This window comes from Pristis pectinata, chromosome 9, assembly GCF_009764475.1.
Source record: "Pristis pectinata isolate sPriPec2 chromosome 9, sPriPec2.1.pri, whole genome shotgun sequence".
NCBI classification, from domain to species: domain Eukaryota; kingdom Metazoa; phylum Chordata; class Chondrichthyes; order Rhinopristiformes; family Pristidae; genus Pristis; species Pristis pectinata.
In genome coordinates, this window is record NC_067413.1 from 65224695 (window position 1) to 65242344 (window position 17650).

General features: G+C 39.1%; 1 protein-coding gene across 1 annotated transcript in view; it reads left to right on the forward strand.

Moving 5' to 3' along the window:
- The window catches only part of colec12 (collectin sub-family member 12), a 124432-nt gene that overhangs the window by 65531 nt on the left and 41251 nt on the right, over positions 1-17650 (forward strand). Inside the window, exon 3 of the mRNA XM_052023076.1 lies at positions 14041-14164. Within this exon, the coding sequence (XP_051879036.1) occupies positions 14128-14164 (37 nt within the window). The 5' untranslated portion in view covers positions 14041-14127. The remainder of the gene's footprint in view (positions 1-14040; positions 14165-17650) is intronic.

Consider the following 17650-nt stretch of genomic DNA (forward strand, 5'->3'; position numbering starts at 1 on the left):
CGGTTCATGAACCCATGAACACTACCTCATTATTCCTTTTTATTGCACTATTTATTTATTTTGTAATCTATAGTTTTTTATGTCTTTGCTCTGCACTGCTGCCACAAATCAACAAATTTCACATTATATAAGACAGTGATAATAAACCTGATTCTGATTCTAATTTTTAAGCAAATATGTGGTATGCAAATAACAGGGGCTTCAATTGTAGGGGTAGACATTAGCCCAAAGGATGAAAGATGGCTGAATAATTTGAAAGGTCTGAAGCCACCTGGCTGCTGTTGGGGAATTTGACAATGAAGACGCTTCCTTCAGTGAGGTTCTTGTTCCCAGCAGTCCTCCTCAGGATATGAACGACCTGCAGAGGAATGTGGGTTTGGGACACCGGCGGGATGGATGGGGATGGATTTGCTGACTGCTGCATGGCTGCAGGCATCTTCTGCCGGGTGGGAACCTTCTCTCCCTCCCTGCTGAACAGAAACAATCGGGGGCTGGGTCGAGACAAGCAGAGCTGGGAGCACTGAGCAGAGTCACTCGCTTACTCACTGAGTGAGGCAATTGGTGGTCACTCTCTCTCTCCTGCCACAGCTGTGATGCTTTCCCAGAAACTGTTTTTATTCATTCCGACTTACAAACATTTCTCAGGAATGGAACGCTGTTATAACCCTGGGATTGTATGTGGTTAATATTTTCAATGGTTATCCCTCCCCCCTTTCCATTGGGACTGCACTAACTTCCGCACTCTTTCCATGTCCTCAATGACCTCTTGAATCTCTCCCTGTCCTCCCAACAACCCTCTACTTGTCTGCATCTCCCCAGCCCCACCATACGATCTTCTCCATTGTACCACTCATCTTCCAACCATTCATCTCCTCCCTATTCCTCTTCCTCAAACTTTTCCACAGCCCTTCCTCTGATCTCCTCCCCACTTCCTCACCCCTCCTCCTGCGTTTTTTCACTCATAACCTCCTACCCAGACTAATCACCGTCTTCTCCCAAATACCACCAATCTTTTCTCTGGTCTCAGCAATTTTCTGCCACCACTATCTCCCACAATATTCCTCCTCCTGATGTCCTTACTGCATCCCTCTTATCCTCTCCCACAATTATCCACACCCAAAATCCTTTCTTTCCCGGTTATCTCCCCCGCATTTAATCCGTGGAGATCTGTTCCCCACTCCTCTGATCATATCTCCCTGATCATTTCCTCACATGGTCTACCTTCTTACTGTCCCGTTACACCCCCACATTCTCCAGTTCTCTTTCAACTCCACTATAATGGGACATTGCAAAGGCAAAGACTGCCATGTGGTTTGTATGTGAGTTTGCATGCTGAGCCAGCCAATGTAAAATCTACTGTACACGATGCTTAAGGTCTCATCCTGCTTCTTTTCCAGCTTTCTGGTTTCTATTTGTATCTTATCTTCCTCAATGGTGCTGTTTCTACTGTTCCCAGCTGGCCAACCACTCTGAGCTGTGTGTGCAGAAAAGGAAGAAAGGGATTTGGGAAATATAAAACATATGCCTAAAAAGTGAATCGCAGGGCAATGTATTTATCAGAGCTATGCAGTTGAATGTCAGCATTTTTATGCAGAAATCACATAAACAAGGCCATTCTGCAGGAATCACACATTTTGCAAAGTTCAATCCAGCTCTTCCTGTGACATTATGAGTTAATGCATATGTTTGACTGTAGAACATACAAAGAGTGATGTCCAACTTGAAACAAGTGCAGCTGAAATTGGGTCAGATTTGGACTGCTTTTGAAAAATTATTGATCATTCCCTGAGAACCATGTATTCATAGCATTTTATTCACTGCAATTGCAGTGTTTAAAGGGTCATTCATGCGGTTGAAATTAATGCAGTATGGAGCAGTGCAATTAGGGTTCTAGCTGGTCATTCAGCCGGTTAAGTGCAACCTGTCAGAGCTACTTTGGGTTAGAAAGAAATGTTATTAATAGAGTTTCAACACTAGCTATTGGACTGTTTTCAAAATGCTTGTCTGTTTTATTGCTGATCAAGCCAAAAAGTATTAAAGTCTGTGGCTGTCAACTAAATCAGTACAGACTTTATGTTAGTCCTTGAACTTGGCAAATCAGTGTGGCAGCGCTGAACTTATGACACAAAGCCATTGTTGTGTAAAGCAATCGTTTGAAGTGCCGGCCATTGCCAGTGCAAAAATCGTAGATAATGAAGGCAAACACCCACAAGCATCTCTGGTATCCTCTTTCCAAATCAATAGTTACCTCTGGATCATATTCATGTTTGCATTTTTGTCAGAAGGTCACTGACAGCAAGGCAGGCTAAACCTAGTTGAATATATTTATTGTTAAATATGCTTGCAGCATATGATTCATTTTATGTACTTCCAATAATAAAACTAGATAATTATTTGATGGAAAGTCATCTCAAATACAGTGACTTAGGAAAACATAGTTACAATTTATGTTGTAATAACCAGAGCTAAAATATAGAGTGAGTTGCCCAATGGGAGGCACTAGGCCTGCTTAAAATTGGACCCAGATCTCATTTCATTCGCTAGGGTGATTCTCCTGACCTCCACAGACAACTCATCCAGTGCTTGTACTCCAATTTTGGCCAGTAATCCTCTCCACAACAAACATGATCCTCTGGAAAGTTGGTTGATCATCTTTGTTCCTTCTAATTCTACAGGGAGCTCTTTTTAACAATGGGCTTAATCAGAGGCATTCTTAATATGCATAGCCAAATGTGGTCAATTAGCAAAAGAGTATAAGCATGAATGCCTGTCTTTTTAAACTTGCTGTCATTAAGCAAAGGTGGTGTAAATGAACTCTTTGGCAGGCCTGGTGTGGTTGAGACATGTATTGAAAATTCATTTTCTTTACTTCTCTACTGCTACTTATCTAAGGAATGAGACTCTTCAAGAACAGAAAGTAGAATTTAAAGCAAAAATATTTAAATTAATGACCACAAACATTAGCATATTAGATATGGAACACTTATGATTTTGTGTCTTTGAGGATACTACTGTAGAATCTAATCCTGATCCTGGTCCTTTAAATACATAGACTTTCCGTGGTCTTTTCCACATAAAAGAGAGCATTGTTATATCATAATTGAAGAGATCACATTGGATGTTGTAGAATGGATGTTTCTTTCCATAAGGAATGTATAATTTGTAGTTTCTCTTGGTGTCTAGGTGATTAAAACTCTCAACAAGGAAAGAATGTCATAAGAACAACATTCTTTCAGCATGAAATCTAAGTGTGTGAGTTAAGGGCACCAAGGTTTTCTGTCTATGCATCAACTATTCTTTATGTAAAACCCAGATATTCAAAACTAATTCTGATTTAAGCTTTAATCCAGAAGCTCTGTGTGTTCCCTTTACGTGTGAGTTACATTGAAGCAATGTTGTGGTTGTGCGCATGGATTTAATACCCCAGCTAAATCATGAGCCTAAACTACTAGTGATAGCCATGTAATTGCTATTGTTTACAGATCTGCTCTCAATCTCTTCTTTGGGAAGCATGTGCCCTTGGGGGACTTTTGAGAAAACAATATGATATTGTTATGAATGTAACTTGTTATTGTCAAAAATATACATAATTATGCATGTGCCTTAAGCAAATTATGTCCAGAAAAACTGAAAAAAAACTCATGTTATAAAATGCAGACAATGACGTTTTGGAGTCATGGAGAGATACAGCATGGAAACCGTAAACCTACCCCAACCCATTTTATTGTCTCCATCTTCCCATCAACTCCCTATTCCCCCACCGATTCTATCCCTCATCTACATATGAGGGACAATTAACCCACCAAGCTGAACATTTTTGGGGTGTGGATGAAAACCAGAGCAACCATAGCAACCCTACACAGTCACAGGGAGAACATGTAACCTCATACCAACAGCACCAGAGGGCAGGATTGAGCCTGTGTGGCAGCAGCTATACCAGTTGCATCACTGTGCCACCTTGGGCTTTAGAATTCTTATCTATGTGATAAATGAGCAAATATATCATCTAACAACTTTGGCCTGGATTTTGCTCCCAGCCACTATTTAGCAGCCCTATAAAGGCACATTTAAGTTCTGCTGGTGGTTTATATGGTGTCATTGTACTATCTGCCCTATGCAGTGATGGAAACTGATGCATTACTTGCTACAGTATAGCAGCAGCAGAGCCACTGAACAAACTTATATTTTTAGATTACTTTTAGATGGACACATCTAGACCAGTGCAGTGGACCAGGTTTAAAGTGGTCAGGGTTATTAAGGAATTATGGTCAAATGTATACTAATCCTTGTCCCTATCATCAGTCAAATATAGCCAGCATCCTCAATCACTCTGGGTAAAACACCCTAGAAGTACCAGGAGACACCAAGAAGCCACAATGACAGCTCTCTGCTGTTGCCACAAGAGAGGGTAGAATATCTGAACTGCAAAAGGAAAATACTATGGATGTTTAAATTTGAGAACTTAAAAACATTGCTCTCTTTTATGTGGAAAAGACCACAGAAAGTTTATTTATTTAAAGTATCAAGATCAAGATTAGATTCTATAATAACATCCTCAAACACACAAAATCATAAGTGCTCCATTCTTAATATGCTTCTACTTGTGATCTATTATTTAAATAATTCCCTTTTCTATTCTTGAAGAGTCTTCATTCCTTGGATAATGTCAAAAATATCCATAATTATACATGGGTGTTGAGCATGGAATGTAAGTTATAAATTCAGAAAAATGAAAAAATACTCATGTCATAGAAGACGAACAATGACATTTTGGGCCTTAGAATTCTTGTTAACAAAAATAAAAACAGAAAATGTTGGAAATACCCATCAAGACAGGTAGCAAATATGGAAAGAGAAACAGGGCTTATGTTACAGAGCAATGGCTTTTCATCAGAACTGGGAAATGTTAGACATAATCATGTTTTAGGATGCAAAGAATGAGAGAAGGAGGGAACAAAAGGAAAAGTTGTGACAGGATAGAAGGCAGGAGAGAGCAAATGACAAAAAGGGATGATTGTACAAGGGAACAAGAAGTCAATCTATAAACATTGTAAAAGGGGAAACAAAATCCTCATCAGAAGTTATCAGAGGAAAATTCCGTGAATGCTAGAAATATGGAAAAAAGACAAAGAGCTCCTTGTTGAGTTGTGAAGGGTGTTAGGTGCATAGTTGTAAGGATTCCCTTCTATAACTTACATAAAGATTTATTAGAAAAGTGTAGGAGGCCGGGAAGCTTTGGTCATGTTTGCAAATGGAACAGAAGCTTTTTGCAAAGTGAAACATTAGATCTTCAAACCCCTCATGTCTGCTCCATCTTTCAGTAAAATCTTACAATTATTCTCAGTGTAGTAATAACTGTTGCTGCGAATTTTGAACAAGCAATAAAACAGTGCGTATAGAGAGTCGTAGGTCATATAGCACAGAAACTGGCCCTTCAGCCCAACTAGTCTGTGACGACCAAGCTGCACAACCAAGCTACTCCCATTTGCCAGCTTTTGGCACATAACCTTCTGAACCTTTCCTATCCATGTACTTATAAATATAAGTATACCTATATATACTTTACATTTTGCCTTTAAAGTACAGTTCTTCAGCTGGGGATTAAGGTCTTGATCTTTCAATTAAACATGGTACATGATATACAGTATGAGAAGAACCCATAAAAATTATTTTACACAAATATGTTAAGAGAAATTTTTACCTTCATATCTCTTTGCCTATGTATTCTTATCACATATTTGTGTAGAATTCAAACAATTTCAAAAAAATCTACATTTTCTCTTTATCTTTTCTAAAGCATTCACACCTGACAGATTCAAACCACCATCACCAAAAACAGAAAAATTTGAAGCCCTCAGTATGTCAGGCAGCATCTGTGCAAAGAGAACCACAGTTAATGTTTCTCTAACAAAGGATCTTTGACGTGAAGCATAAACTCTGTTGCTCTCTCAACAGATGCCACCTGAGCTGCTGAGAATCCCCAGCATTTTCTGTTTTCATTTCATATTTCAGATGTCTGCAACTTGTTTTGCTTTCCTACTTAAATTAATGTTTTTCTAGTCATTCTTTATGTTGCACCTTGAAAAAATATTATTTAGTACATTATCCTTCTAGCCACTTGGCATTTGTGTCAACTTGGGTGAGTTGGTAGCACTCCTATTTTCTGACCTGCCTTTTGTTTTCATAATTTCTCTTAATTTCTGCTCTTTCAGGTCCAGGATTGCAAGCTTGCCACTGAAGCTAATTCTTGTGGTTATTAGCCCATGGAAAGCTGAGAAACAGACTTCTGTGGGTGTGTGGCTTCAACATTGACTTCATCAACACATGAAAGTGGTGGTTATATGACTTCCCTTAAGTGCTATTCAGTGTGGTGCAAGACTTACTGCAGGCTTAATCAGGAGTTTGGTAGGATGTTGCAGCATCCGGTTGAGCGGCAGGTAAACATCAAATTGGATGATCCAGGGCAATATTTCTCTCATAATTATATTGGGGCCTTGCACATTGGGATGGCAGAGTGCAGTGTAGGGTCAATCTCAGCCGTCTGCACTCAGAATGCCATTGACAGCTGTTGAGGCCTTGCCACACTGGTTATCAAGATTGTCATTGTTATTGAGTTTGTGTGGTTGTCCACAGATGTGGGGAAATATGCTGTGACTGCATGAGTATTCATACCCATATACAATATTCTGCTACAAGTAATGAATAGTGAACATTTTTCTCCCAAACGTTTATATATGTGACATTGCTGTGCAGGACTATGAGGACAATGGAAATGGGAAGGGTTTCTGATACTATCACAAAATTACTATAAAGGTGTTCACTCTTGTAAAATATCAAGTGTAGTTTTCTAAGTATGTTTGGCTCTTTGAGATTTAAATAAATAAAATCTGCCCTTTCAAAGAGAAAATTTGGAAAGTCTAACATTAAGGTAAATAAACTTGTTCAGGAAATTTCAAATAAAAATTTCAACACAGTGGTAGTAATTACTAAAAATGTTAGTAATGTTTATGATTTTTCATGTTGGAAAAAGCATCTGTTGTCCAGATGCTTGCTAAGATGTTTTTTTAAATTGTAATTCCATAGAAATATTTGTCATTCCTAATTTTGTTCCTGTGTCACTTGTGGAAGCTTCAATTACCCTTTTCATTCTGAGTCAGTACATTTTTGATGTGAAACTTATTTTATTGCAAAGCATTGCATTTCTTCCTTAACATCATGATCACGTGTACAACAAATGAGTGAAGAAACTTTTAACTTCCCTTAAATATTCACAATGGCATTGGCAATTATGAGATCAGTGCATGTTCTGATCATTATTAGAACTGTCAGTCTAGACAAGTGCATGGTAGAATAAAATGATGAATAGTCCTTCATAGGATGTGATATTTCCACAGGTCAAGTTTTTGTTTAATGAGTACAGCAGAACAGCTTACTATATGATTCTTCTTTTCTGTTCTTCTTTGCACTTGTGCAAAAGAAAATCATGTTCTAAATAACCAATATCCTAGTTTGCACAGTTAGTTATTCATTTACTGCTGATGTGATACACTATGGAATTTAACATTTTCATATTCATAGGGAATACCATAATTTCCCATTAGTTACAGTATTTTGTAACTGCTGTACAATATCCAACTTCAAAAGTGCAACCATATCTGCAAACTGTGATATTATCAGTTTATATCCACTTCCAATACTGGTCAAAATGAGGTCTTGAACCATAAATTCATGACCATCACACCAGATGGGAAATGCAGAGTTATTACATAACTGATCTCCTTGTAACAGAGTTACGTGGTTCAAGCAAAAGGTGGATATTCTTATCAGAAACTTGATTAGTGATAATCACACAAGACTGTTGAAAACTCTAAGGTCAAAATGCTATGAAAGCATCTGTGAATTATTCCATAGTTCAAAGCTTCTTTTTTTTCACATGACCAGGCTTTTGACTCCCAGGTTCTGGAGGTGAAAACATAGCCTTCTAGATCATTGTGCCACCCAATCACTGAGAGGTCAATTTTACTCCAGCAGATCAGTTGGAAATTGAAGAAGCAGCAAATTCACAAACTACTCTAAATGATGATAAACAAAAGCAATCTGATGTGCAGAGATAAACTGTTTAAGCATTACTCACTATTAAATACAGATTTGTTTATGTAAGTTCATTAAATTATTACTGATGTTTAGAGCTGAAAATGTCATCAATCCTTGTGGAATTATTCTAGTCTGGAACTATGTTTGCTTATTGAACATACAGTAGAATTTTACAGTACAAGTGTGGTTCACATCATAAAGTACTGACAGTCTATGCTATGGCAAAATCTTGTAATTTTGCATATTCTACACTTTGAAAGTGCCTCAATTATGGCTTTTGACTCAATTTGGGTTGAAATGCTATGGTTTAATGCACAGACCCACAAACAGGGACAATGCCACATGGTCCAAGAAGACTCCAATTCCAGTCTTAACCAATATTGGTCTACCATAGGTTGAGCTATTATTATAGTTAATGTTGACCTGGAGAATTGTATGTTTTTGGTTGCATGGTGGTAGTGATAAGTGGTGGGGTGAAGTTAGGACATCAAGATTAAATCTGGCAGAAATGAGAATCCTTTAGGGAGCTGGCTCCAACCTCCCTATTTCCTTGTTTAACATAAGTGCATTCCCTTAGGGAGAGGCATGTTGCTTATAATAAATAGCAGACGTTCAAGTTGAGTAACGTTTTTAACTTAAAACATGCATTCACAAGTTTTCTGAAACTTGACACTGAAAACATAGAAAAAATTGAGGGAGCTGATTAAAACACTTGAAAAGATACCCATTACTCACAGCTCCTTTCTTATCTACTAGATGAAAAAATTTTATCCACAGTACTTTTGTTGCAGATCTACTTTCTACGCCATAGAAGTTTTCTGAACCACAAGAGGATGGGTTGACAGAGTAAGGCTGGACCATGGTTGAAACATAGCATGATCACTAATAGCACCTGCAACAGCAACAAAAGCCTACAGTAGAGATATCAGTAGGAAAACAGTGCAACTTGCAGGAAGAATCACACACAACAGATGGTAAAGGCCATGTCTGAAAAGCAGTTTTCAAGAGCCTAAGTCTATCATGTCAGTTGACCATCTGAAGTCTCCTAGGAGAAGGCCTGGTGTTTAAATATTGTCAGTAGCTTTCAAAGTGATTAACCTACTTACTTTCTTCACCTCTAAATCTGTCAAAGTTAAGGTGGTGGCATATCCAGGATCAGCCAGCTAAGGTCCCAAAATGCACAGAGCAGGTGAATCATGGACTGTCTGTAGAAATGGCTATTACCCACACGTTGACTACAATGCCAATAGTCAGAGAGGCTGCTCAGGTTTTCATCTCCAGCCTGGTTGGCTTCCCATAGATTTAGAGTGTCATCGATTGCATACGTGGCATTTATGTATCCCCAGATCAATCACCAGCATTTGTGAACTGTAAAGACATCCACTCATTAATCCCTGTCAGTTCACCATCAAGCCACTTAAAAGGTGAGAAGCCACTAAAAAATCAACAATGGGTAAGACTGGAAAATAGTTCAAACTGGTCAACTTCTTGTGATTCCATCAAAGAATAAAAACTTAACCTGGTTAAGTCATTAAAGTATTTTTGGCACGTATTCCAGGGATGTACTGCTGTGCTACTGCTACTGGGCCACCAACAACTAGATCACCTTTATGGCATCAGCTTGTTTCCTCCCATTGGATGGGAAAAGTATGCCTTCCAGCTCCAGGGACCAGGTTCGATCCTGACCTTAGGTGCATTCTGTGTGGAGTTTGCATGTTCTTCCCATGATCAGATGAGTCTCCTCCAGGAGTTCTGGTTTCCTCCCACATCCCAAAGACATACTGGGTACATTAATTGGCCACTGAAATTTACCCCATGGTGCAGATTGGTAATTGGTAACTAGTTTATTACTGTCACAGGTACCGAGATACAGTGAAAAGCTTTGTTTACCTGCATCCAGACAGATCATTCCATACATAAGTACATCAAGATAGTACAAAAGGAAAACAATAACAGAATGCAGAATATAGTGATAAGTGGCAGAGGAGAGTTCTTGAGCATGTAAGAGATTATAAATTACAAGGTGACAGGGAAAAGGGGAGAGAAATAGATCTGATGGGATTGCTGTGTTGGGAGTTGGCATGGACAGGATGAGCCAAATAGCTTCCTTCTCTGTCATTATAAGTAAGTTAGTATTTTACTGTGGTTCTTCACAGCCTCCAACAGAACATCAAAAGAGGTATCACTGTGTCAGTAAGTATCCTGAAATCCCTGTCACACCATGTCTTCTCTAGATCCTCAAAACTCCTTTGAATCTTAAGTTTGGACTGATTCATTAAATGCTGAACATGATTCTGAAAGTGCCAGTTTCTGTTACTTTTCATTTTTATCATTTTAAAGTCCCAAATCATCAAGATTATTAAAATCACATCAACGTATATTTGTAATGGTTTGTCTCATGATACCTAGGTCTAATTTACTTTATTCTAACTTACAGCAGACCAAGATGCTGTACTTCAGTTTGCACAGGCATTGTGGGCTAAGGGCCTGTTCCTGTGCTGTATTGTTCTATATTCTATGAATAATGTAAATCCAGACCAAATAAAAAATTCCTATGTCAACAAATTTCAAACAGCTTCTTTACAGATACAGAATCCTACAAGTTTCAATTAGTGCAGCTGTTTAAGTTGAATGTAACCATAATGTTTATCTATAGAAAATCAAAAAAACTGCAGATGCTGGAAATAAAAACAGAAATTGCTGGAAACACTCAGCAGGCTGGGCAAAATCTGCGGAAAGAGAAACTGAGTTAGTACTTTACTGACAAGGGATCTTCCACCTGAAGCATTAACTTTGTTTTTCTTTCCACAGGCACTGCCTGACTTGCTAAGTGTTTCTGCCATTTTCTGCTTCCACTGCCTATTTATGATTTTTTTTCCTAAACTAATATTTACATCCACTTAGTTATTATCATCACACAAGCCATGGAGACCCATTGCACACAGCTTGTAATGACAACAGACTCAATGCCATAGGAACATCCAAAAGGCAACTGGGCATGCACTTGACTGAGACCAGTTTCGCTGTGTTATGGAAAATGTTCTGGGACTGCTTATCAGCTCTTTCAAGAGTTGCTACAAACACAACAGGCCAAATGACACCTTCTGTGCTATAAGATTATATTATTACAGTGTAATACAGTATGTTTTATGGAATGCATAGAATAAGAATGTTATTAAAGTATTAGCCAAGCCAGTTCTAATGTAATTATTGGTAAATTTTATTAAAATGTTTCCATGTACCTTCCTATGGCCCTCAGAATTATTTAGTAATTTCCCGTTTGAAGAAAATTATTTAGAATTTATCTTAGAAAATATGTTATATGTCATGGCCTATAAACACTCATAAATATCTCCATCTACTTACACTGATCTATCTCAGCCCTTGACAGGGGTAAGTCTGGAAGTGGGGAGTTGAAGCAGGGGAAAACAGAAGTCTGTAAGGTACTAAAATGAAAAGAAATCATTATTATACTTTTACACCGCTTTGGAACCTGCTGCTCCTGGGCACCAAGTTTCCTTGACAAGTCAGGCAACAAATCCAATGCAATGTGGCAAGGTTAAGATAGCATCATATTTTAATTTATGTCATCTAATGCCAACTGTTGAATCTGACCAAGGTCCTTGACTTACAGGCAAAAACTACTTCAAAAGGCACGGTGTATAGTTGGCAGGGACCTGATGAATCTTAAGCTTGGTCGTGTCATTCTTATCAGGAAATTGCAGTTAAAATTGGGCCTCATACTAACAATAACCCAAAGAAATCTGGGCAACACTTTTGCTAGACAAGCATGTACATAATGTGAATATGTGGATTAACGTGAGACTTCCAAAGTACTTCTGACAAACCAAGAAAAAATGAAAGCCTCCTTACTCCCTTCTTTCTCTGCTCTATTTCTCTCTCTCTCTCTCTCCTTCCCCCCCCCCACCAACTGTAAATCATCTGGGTCTACCTCCTCTCGCCTCTTGCTATGGCCCATCGATCTACCTACCCTCTAATTTTGTTTGAGTCTACGAAGCAGGGGAAACCAACATATTTTGTCAAGCTCTAATTCACTGTCAGCATTAAACACTCACTCTCAAGTCCAACCCAGGTTAGATGTACAGTTAAAGACTTTGTTGTGGGACTTCTGACAGCAAGTTGGTTGCAGTCACAACTCTGAGTCATTTTCTGGCAAATGCCATCTATATATTTCGTGTGGGTGCCTGTTTATTTATTTTGTCTGGGATTGCCCACCCCAGGCACAACTGAAGCACTCATCTCAACTGGGCAGAAGTAGAGTCTAATGTGGCACTGTGCAGTAAACACTCCAGCTGAATTTTTATAAGGTACATTTCTGCTTCGATTTTACCCAGGCTAGCTTCCCTATAGAAAACAGTATTATAAATGCTAATCTCCAATCCCCATTGCCTTTTAAAATGCTAGATACTAGGATTTTATGTGCAAACTAAGGCAAACAGGTAATAGGTCATATTTCTGGCATCTCTGAGAATGATTCATTAAAAGTGGATAAATTCTGACTAATGGAATAAACATGGCAAGGACCCCAAATAACCAATCCCTAGCCAAATTCCTTCCTCCGTAGAGTGTGGAAATGTAGGTGTCACATCTTGCTGCTCTGTGCTATTAACACAACATAATACAAAATGTATTTCTACTGCAAACTTAAATTCACCAGGTTTAATTTCAACAGAGAGTAGTAAGATTATAAAGTTGAACCTGTGCTCTGGACTAGGATGGGAAATGATTCGGTAGAGCTTGTGCCGGCAATCAAAGTCCTGTAACATCATCCAGTAGTAGGGTTTCTAACATTCCCAGTGCAGTTACAATGACAGAGTGGCAGCAGCTCTAAGGAAATTTAGTCATAGGATTAAGGCTGCATCTGAGTGAACTGTCATCCTCACCCCAGCTTGAATGGTCTGCTGAGTTGTAGGGGGTAAAAACAATTTGTACTTAGAGCCTTAAATTCAGTGAACAGTGTCAAGGCACTTTGCAAGTGTATTAATGTACAAAATGTGACAACAGGCCAGAAAAATTTGTTTGATCATGTAGTTACTTTTAAAGACCAGCTTAAAAGAGAGTGAGGCAAGGAGGTTTGGGAAGAGAATCTCAGCCCAAATGGTTGAATATGTAGTCGTCAATTTTTGTCTAAATGGAGAAGATGAAGGATTTGAATAAGGAGATTTGACCTCTGTGTGGGATTGTGTCAGTGGTGTTAAATGTCAGTGGTAGGGTTGCTGTAGGAGAGGAAAATGTGTGGGACTCACAGTTGGAGTGATTATCAGTTTGTGTGCTTCTCAGGGTAGGTGTCACAATAGAAAAATCAGTAGTTCTGTTGGTCTGGAGCTCATCTTGACCTATTGTGTGAAATTATGAAATTTCTTCGGCAATACTCCATTGTTCAGAGATTCTTGTTCTTGGAGATTACTCTGCCGGGCTCTTCTAATGTTGGCCATGGCAGGTATCCTGAGCCCTCTGATGCATCGACTTCCTCTTGGCCACCTTCAGTGACCCACTGAGTAAACCCTGGTGCTCCCTTCCCTTCCCTCCTCTCACCCCCACCCTTCTCTGCCCTCTCCCCTACACAGCAGCCGTAACATGTGTTGCTGCTCAATGGCTACCATAGGGAATGTGCCTTTAAAAGCTGATGCCCTTAGACTGCTGCACAACAAAGTGTTTCCAGCTGCAGTGAATTGAGTGTGGACCTACTGGGAACCACACAGATCCCTTTCAGCACATGTAAACCACCTGAAAGCTGTTTTTAATGTATTTTTGGTTAATCCCATGATTTTGCATGAAGGAACTGATTGGGCATTAGAACGTATGTGCAGCATAGAACTAGCACATCCAAGGAGCTGAAATCTAATTATTGGTTAAAAATGCCATTAAAATTGTATGTGATTATCATATCTGCCTGAAATATTAAACCTTGCATTTTTTTTGCAGGAATTCAGGAAGGGCCTCAGTGTAATCGATGCAGAAACAACTGGGCCTCTGAAGTTTTCTATTCTGCTGCTCTATGTCCTCTGTGCCATGCTAACCATTACTGTAGCCATCCTGGGATATAAAGGTAACAGAACTTTTACATCTTTCCTTTCAATTTCTGGTATTATTCATGGACCAATCAGTTCATGTGTTCATTATTTTTAAGCCATGGTCACGGATGGACCCAAGAGTAGTTTACTGCTGGATCACCCTGGTTCAGAAATCCGGGTGACGTTAATATCATAGTCCATCGACAAACACAGCTAACCCCTGATAATCATTCACATTTAAAGGATCAGAACTATTTTGGTTTCACTCTTTCAGAAACATGTTTTTGGAAAGCAGAAATGTAAAGTTAAAAAAAATAGAATGCATTGGAAAAGAGATAGCATGTGCTTTATGAAAAATAACTTATTCATTATGACAGCAAGTAAACTTTTGTGGTTGTCTATGTAATAATTATTATTCACAGTTCATAACTCATCATTCAAGGTCTGGGAGTATTCAAGGACAGAACAGTCACTTTCTTAATTAAAAAGAAAATGAACTGATAAAGCAGTGTAGTTTCTAAAGCCAGAATTGGTGTTTTGAACATGAATTAATTTTATTGGTCAGTGGAACATATCAAAGATGCAAATGGGGATAGGGTATTGAGATTACAATTTGTAATTAATAACAAATATAGTTTTTTAAAGAATCCAATTTATGGATTTTTTAAGTCAAAACACTTTTAATAATAAATGTATGAACTGAATAAGACACAGCATGTGGCCATATGCTTAAACTGGTCACATCCTATAAAGTGTCAGTGTTTCATAAGTGTTACAACAGTTAAAGATGAATTTTTACTGTGGCCAGTAGCCTGCCATATTCAGTATGACCCCAAATCTCTGCATCTGTACAGATGTTCTCGGTGAGAAGTGACTTTGTTTAGTTCTTAAATTTCAATTTGCCAAATTCAATCTGCCAATCATTTGCTTCCTGTGAATACAGTGAAATGGTGTGTAATGTACTCAATGGAAAATCCATGCTTTTTTTATGTTAGGGTATATAACACAAGGGTGACAACAGTTTCCAAAGGGTGATCATTTTAACTTTATAAGGAAAATGTAATGAATTTAATTTATCCATTTTGGTTTGGTGTTCATTTTTTGTGTTTGTATTTTAATTTCACACTGCAGCCAAAAATACAAGGCGTTGGTCAGCAAAACAAAGAAGGTAAATAACTTATGGTGAACCCCAGCAGAAAGGAGACATCTTTACTCTTCCTTCATTTCTCCTCTTGGCTTTTCAAGAAACCTGCTCAATGTGACCATTGTTCATTATCCCAGTCATGCTTAAATCCAAGAGGCAGGTGCACCTGTGTCTGGGAGTAACTATCTTGAAAAGATAGTGTGTTCAGTGTGTTCTTAATCTCTAACCAAGTTATTTGCACTATGTACAGATTTGTACAAATGAGGCAGGAGGATTCAAACAAATTGCGTGTTTATTCAAGGGCTCTTCAAATACTATATCTGGAACATTCCAGAAAATTGTGGAGCAGTTAGTCAAATGATAGAATCCTTCATGGATGACAGCCTTAAAGTAATATCTTATTTACAGCAACTATTACATATACTGCAGAACCAAATCCTTGAATCACTAAGAAGTACTTCAGCATTTTTCAAGCCACCTGCCATAAAGTTTTGAAAATAGAAAGAACCAAAAACTTGTAGATTTGCAACAACAGACCAAGAAGTTAATCCATTAATAATTCCTATAATTAACTTCTTGTGGTGGGGTGGGGAATGTTGAAGCATGAAGGGGCTTGAATCATTTTGCTGCCTAGTGTGGTTAACGAGAATGCCAGGTGGGATGACTCAGTGCTGCTTAGTTCACTGCTCTTATATTTTCACTACTGCAATGCTTTTCCTCTTTATAAAATGGATAATGTTTTGCATGTTGTTTATTGTTTTTATGGGTTATTTTTCATATTTTAAGGTATTCCAACACACAGCACATGTATAAGAGCATGCAGTGGGAACTCTATGATGTATCTATTTAATGAGCTCAAGTATTATCTGGTTGAATCCATTGCCCACCACTCAATCCCTACTGTCCTCAACGTACAGAACACCTGCCATTGTGATTAGCAAACTAACCATGTCGGTTGAGCCCAGTTGATCCTCCTGCTACCGGGAAAGACCAGATCATTTAGGACGGAGAGAAAATATAAAGGATGGAGATTACACAGCTTGGTGAGGAGAGAACATAATCAAAAACACACATTGCACAAACAAAAAAAGGAAATATATATCAGGGAGGACAAGAGAAACACATGCTGAGGAAGGTAGGAAGGAGAGCAAGAGAAAACATGCACTGAAGGAGGGAGAAACAGAAATGCTAGAAGTATGGGAAATATACATTAGCACAATCACATCCATCATTGTGCGATAAAGTAATATTATGCTATGCACTCACATTATACTTCAAGTTATGTAACATTTTCTCAGGAGAACTCAGTGCTAGTCCAAGAGACCTCAGCTGCATCCTTTTTTTGGTGGAGAGGTCAGTTGGGGTGCAGTGATAGTTGGGGAAGAAAGTAGTATAAACAACTATGCAACTACTGAAAGGGCTTAAAGAACAGGAGCGATGGGCTGTATAGCCTACAATGGCTACTTCTTCTTATGAAACAGTTTTCCTGTGTTGCCCCTACATTTGATAAGATTATTGTTTCTAAGCTTTAGTCTACGAAATTAAGAGTATAGTTAATGTTATGAGCATTTTTGCCACATATCATCTCAAAAATGGAAACAATTACAAATAAATGACTATCAAAGCATCACTTGTGCTGGATTGTGTGTACCTGGATAGAACAGAAGGACACAACTTTAGGAATACCACTTGAAGTTTGGAATGGGGAATCATGAGTACAGGACAGCAAGGATAAGCCAGGAAGGAATAAATGCTACGACTAGAATTGTGTATTGAGATTGTTGCGGCTAGCTACACTACTATAGAATAAAGACACGGAGTCGTTGCTTGGAGTCAGAAGTTGATTACTCGACAGGGGCATGGTGCACTTTTTAATACCGAAACTCTTCCCGCGCTGATGTCATGCGTGGGTCACCTGACCTTCCTGCACGTGGCTTTCCTAGCCCAACAATGAGAAGAAGGAGGGCCCCGCGCCATCTTGAGTCAGGGCCTCCGACAACGCTCGCGATCTCGGGAGCCGGTTCAATACCAGTAAGGTGAGTCGCCACATAACACCCCCCCCCCCCACCCCAGAACCAGCGATACCGTCGCGAAAGCCAGAAATAAACTATGACTTGGGTGGCCTGCCCCTGCGTCGCGCTCGCTGGTCCACTACCGGTTGGTCCAGGTCTTAAATGAGCCGGCTTCAGCCGGTCAATTGTAAAACCTCCTCGCGCCCCCAATGTCCAGCACAAACGTAGACCCATTGTTCTTGACGACCCGGAATGGCCCTTCGTACGGCAGCTGCAGTGGTATTCGGTGCGCGCCCCCTCTTGACAAAGACAAACTTGCAGTCTCGGAGGATGTCGGCATACGAGTCGGGGCCTGTCCATGTCGC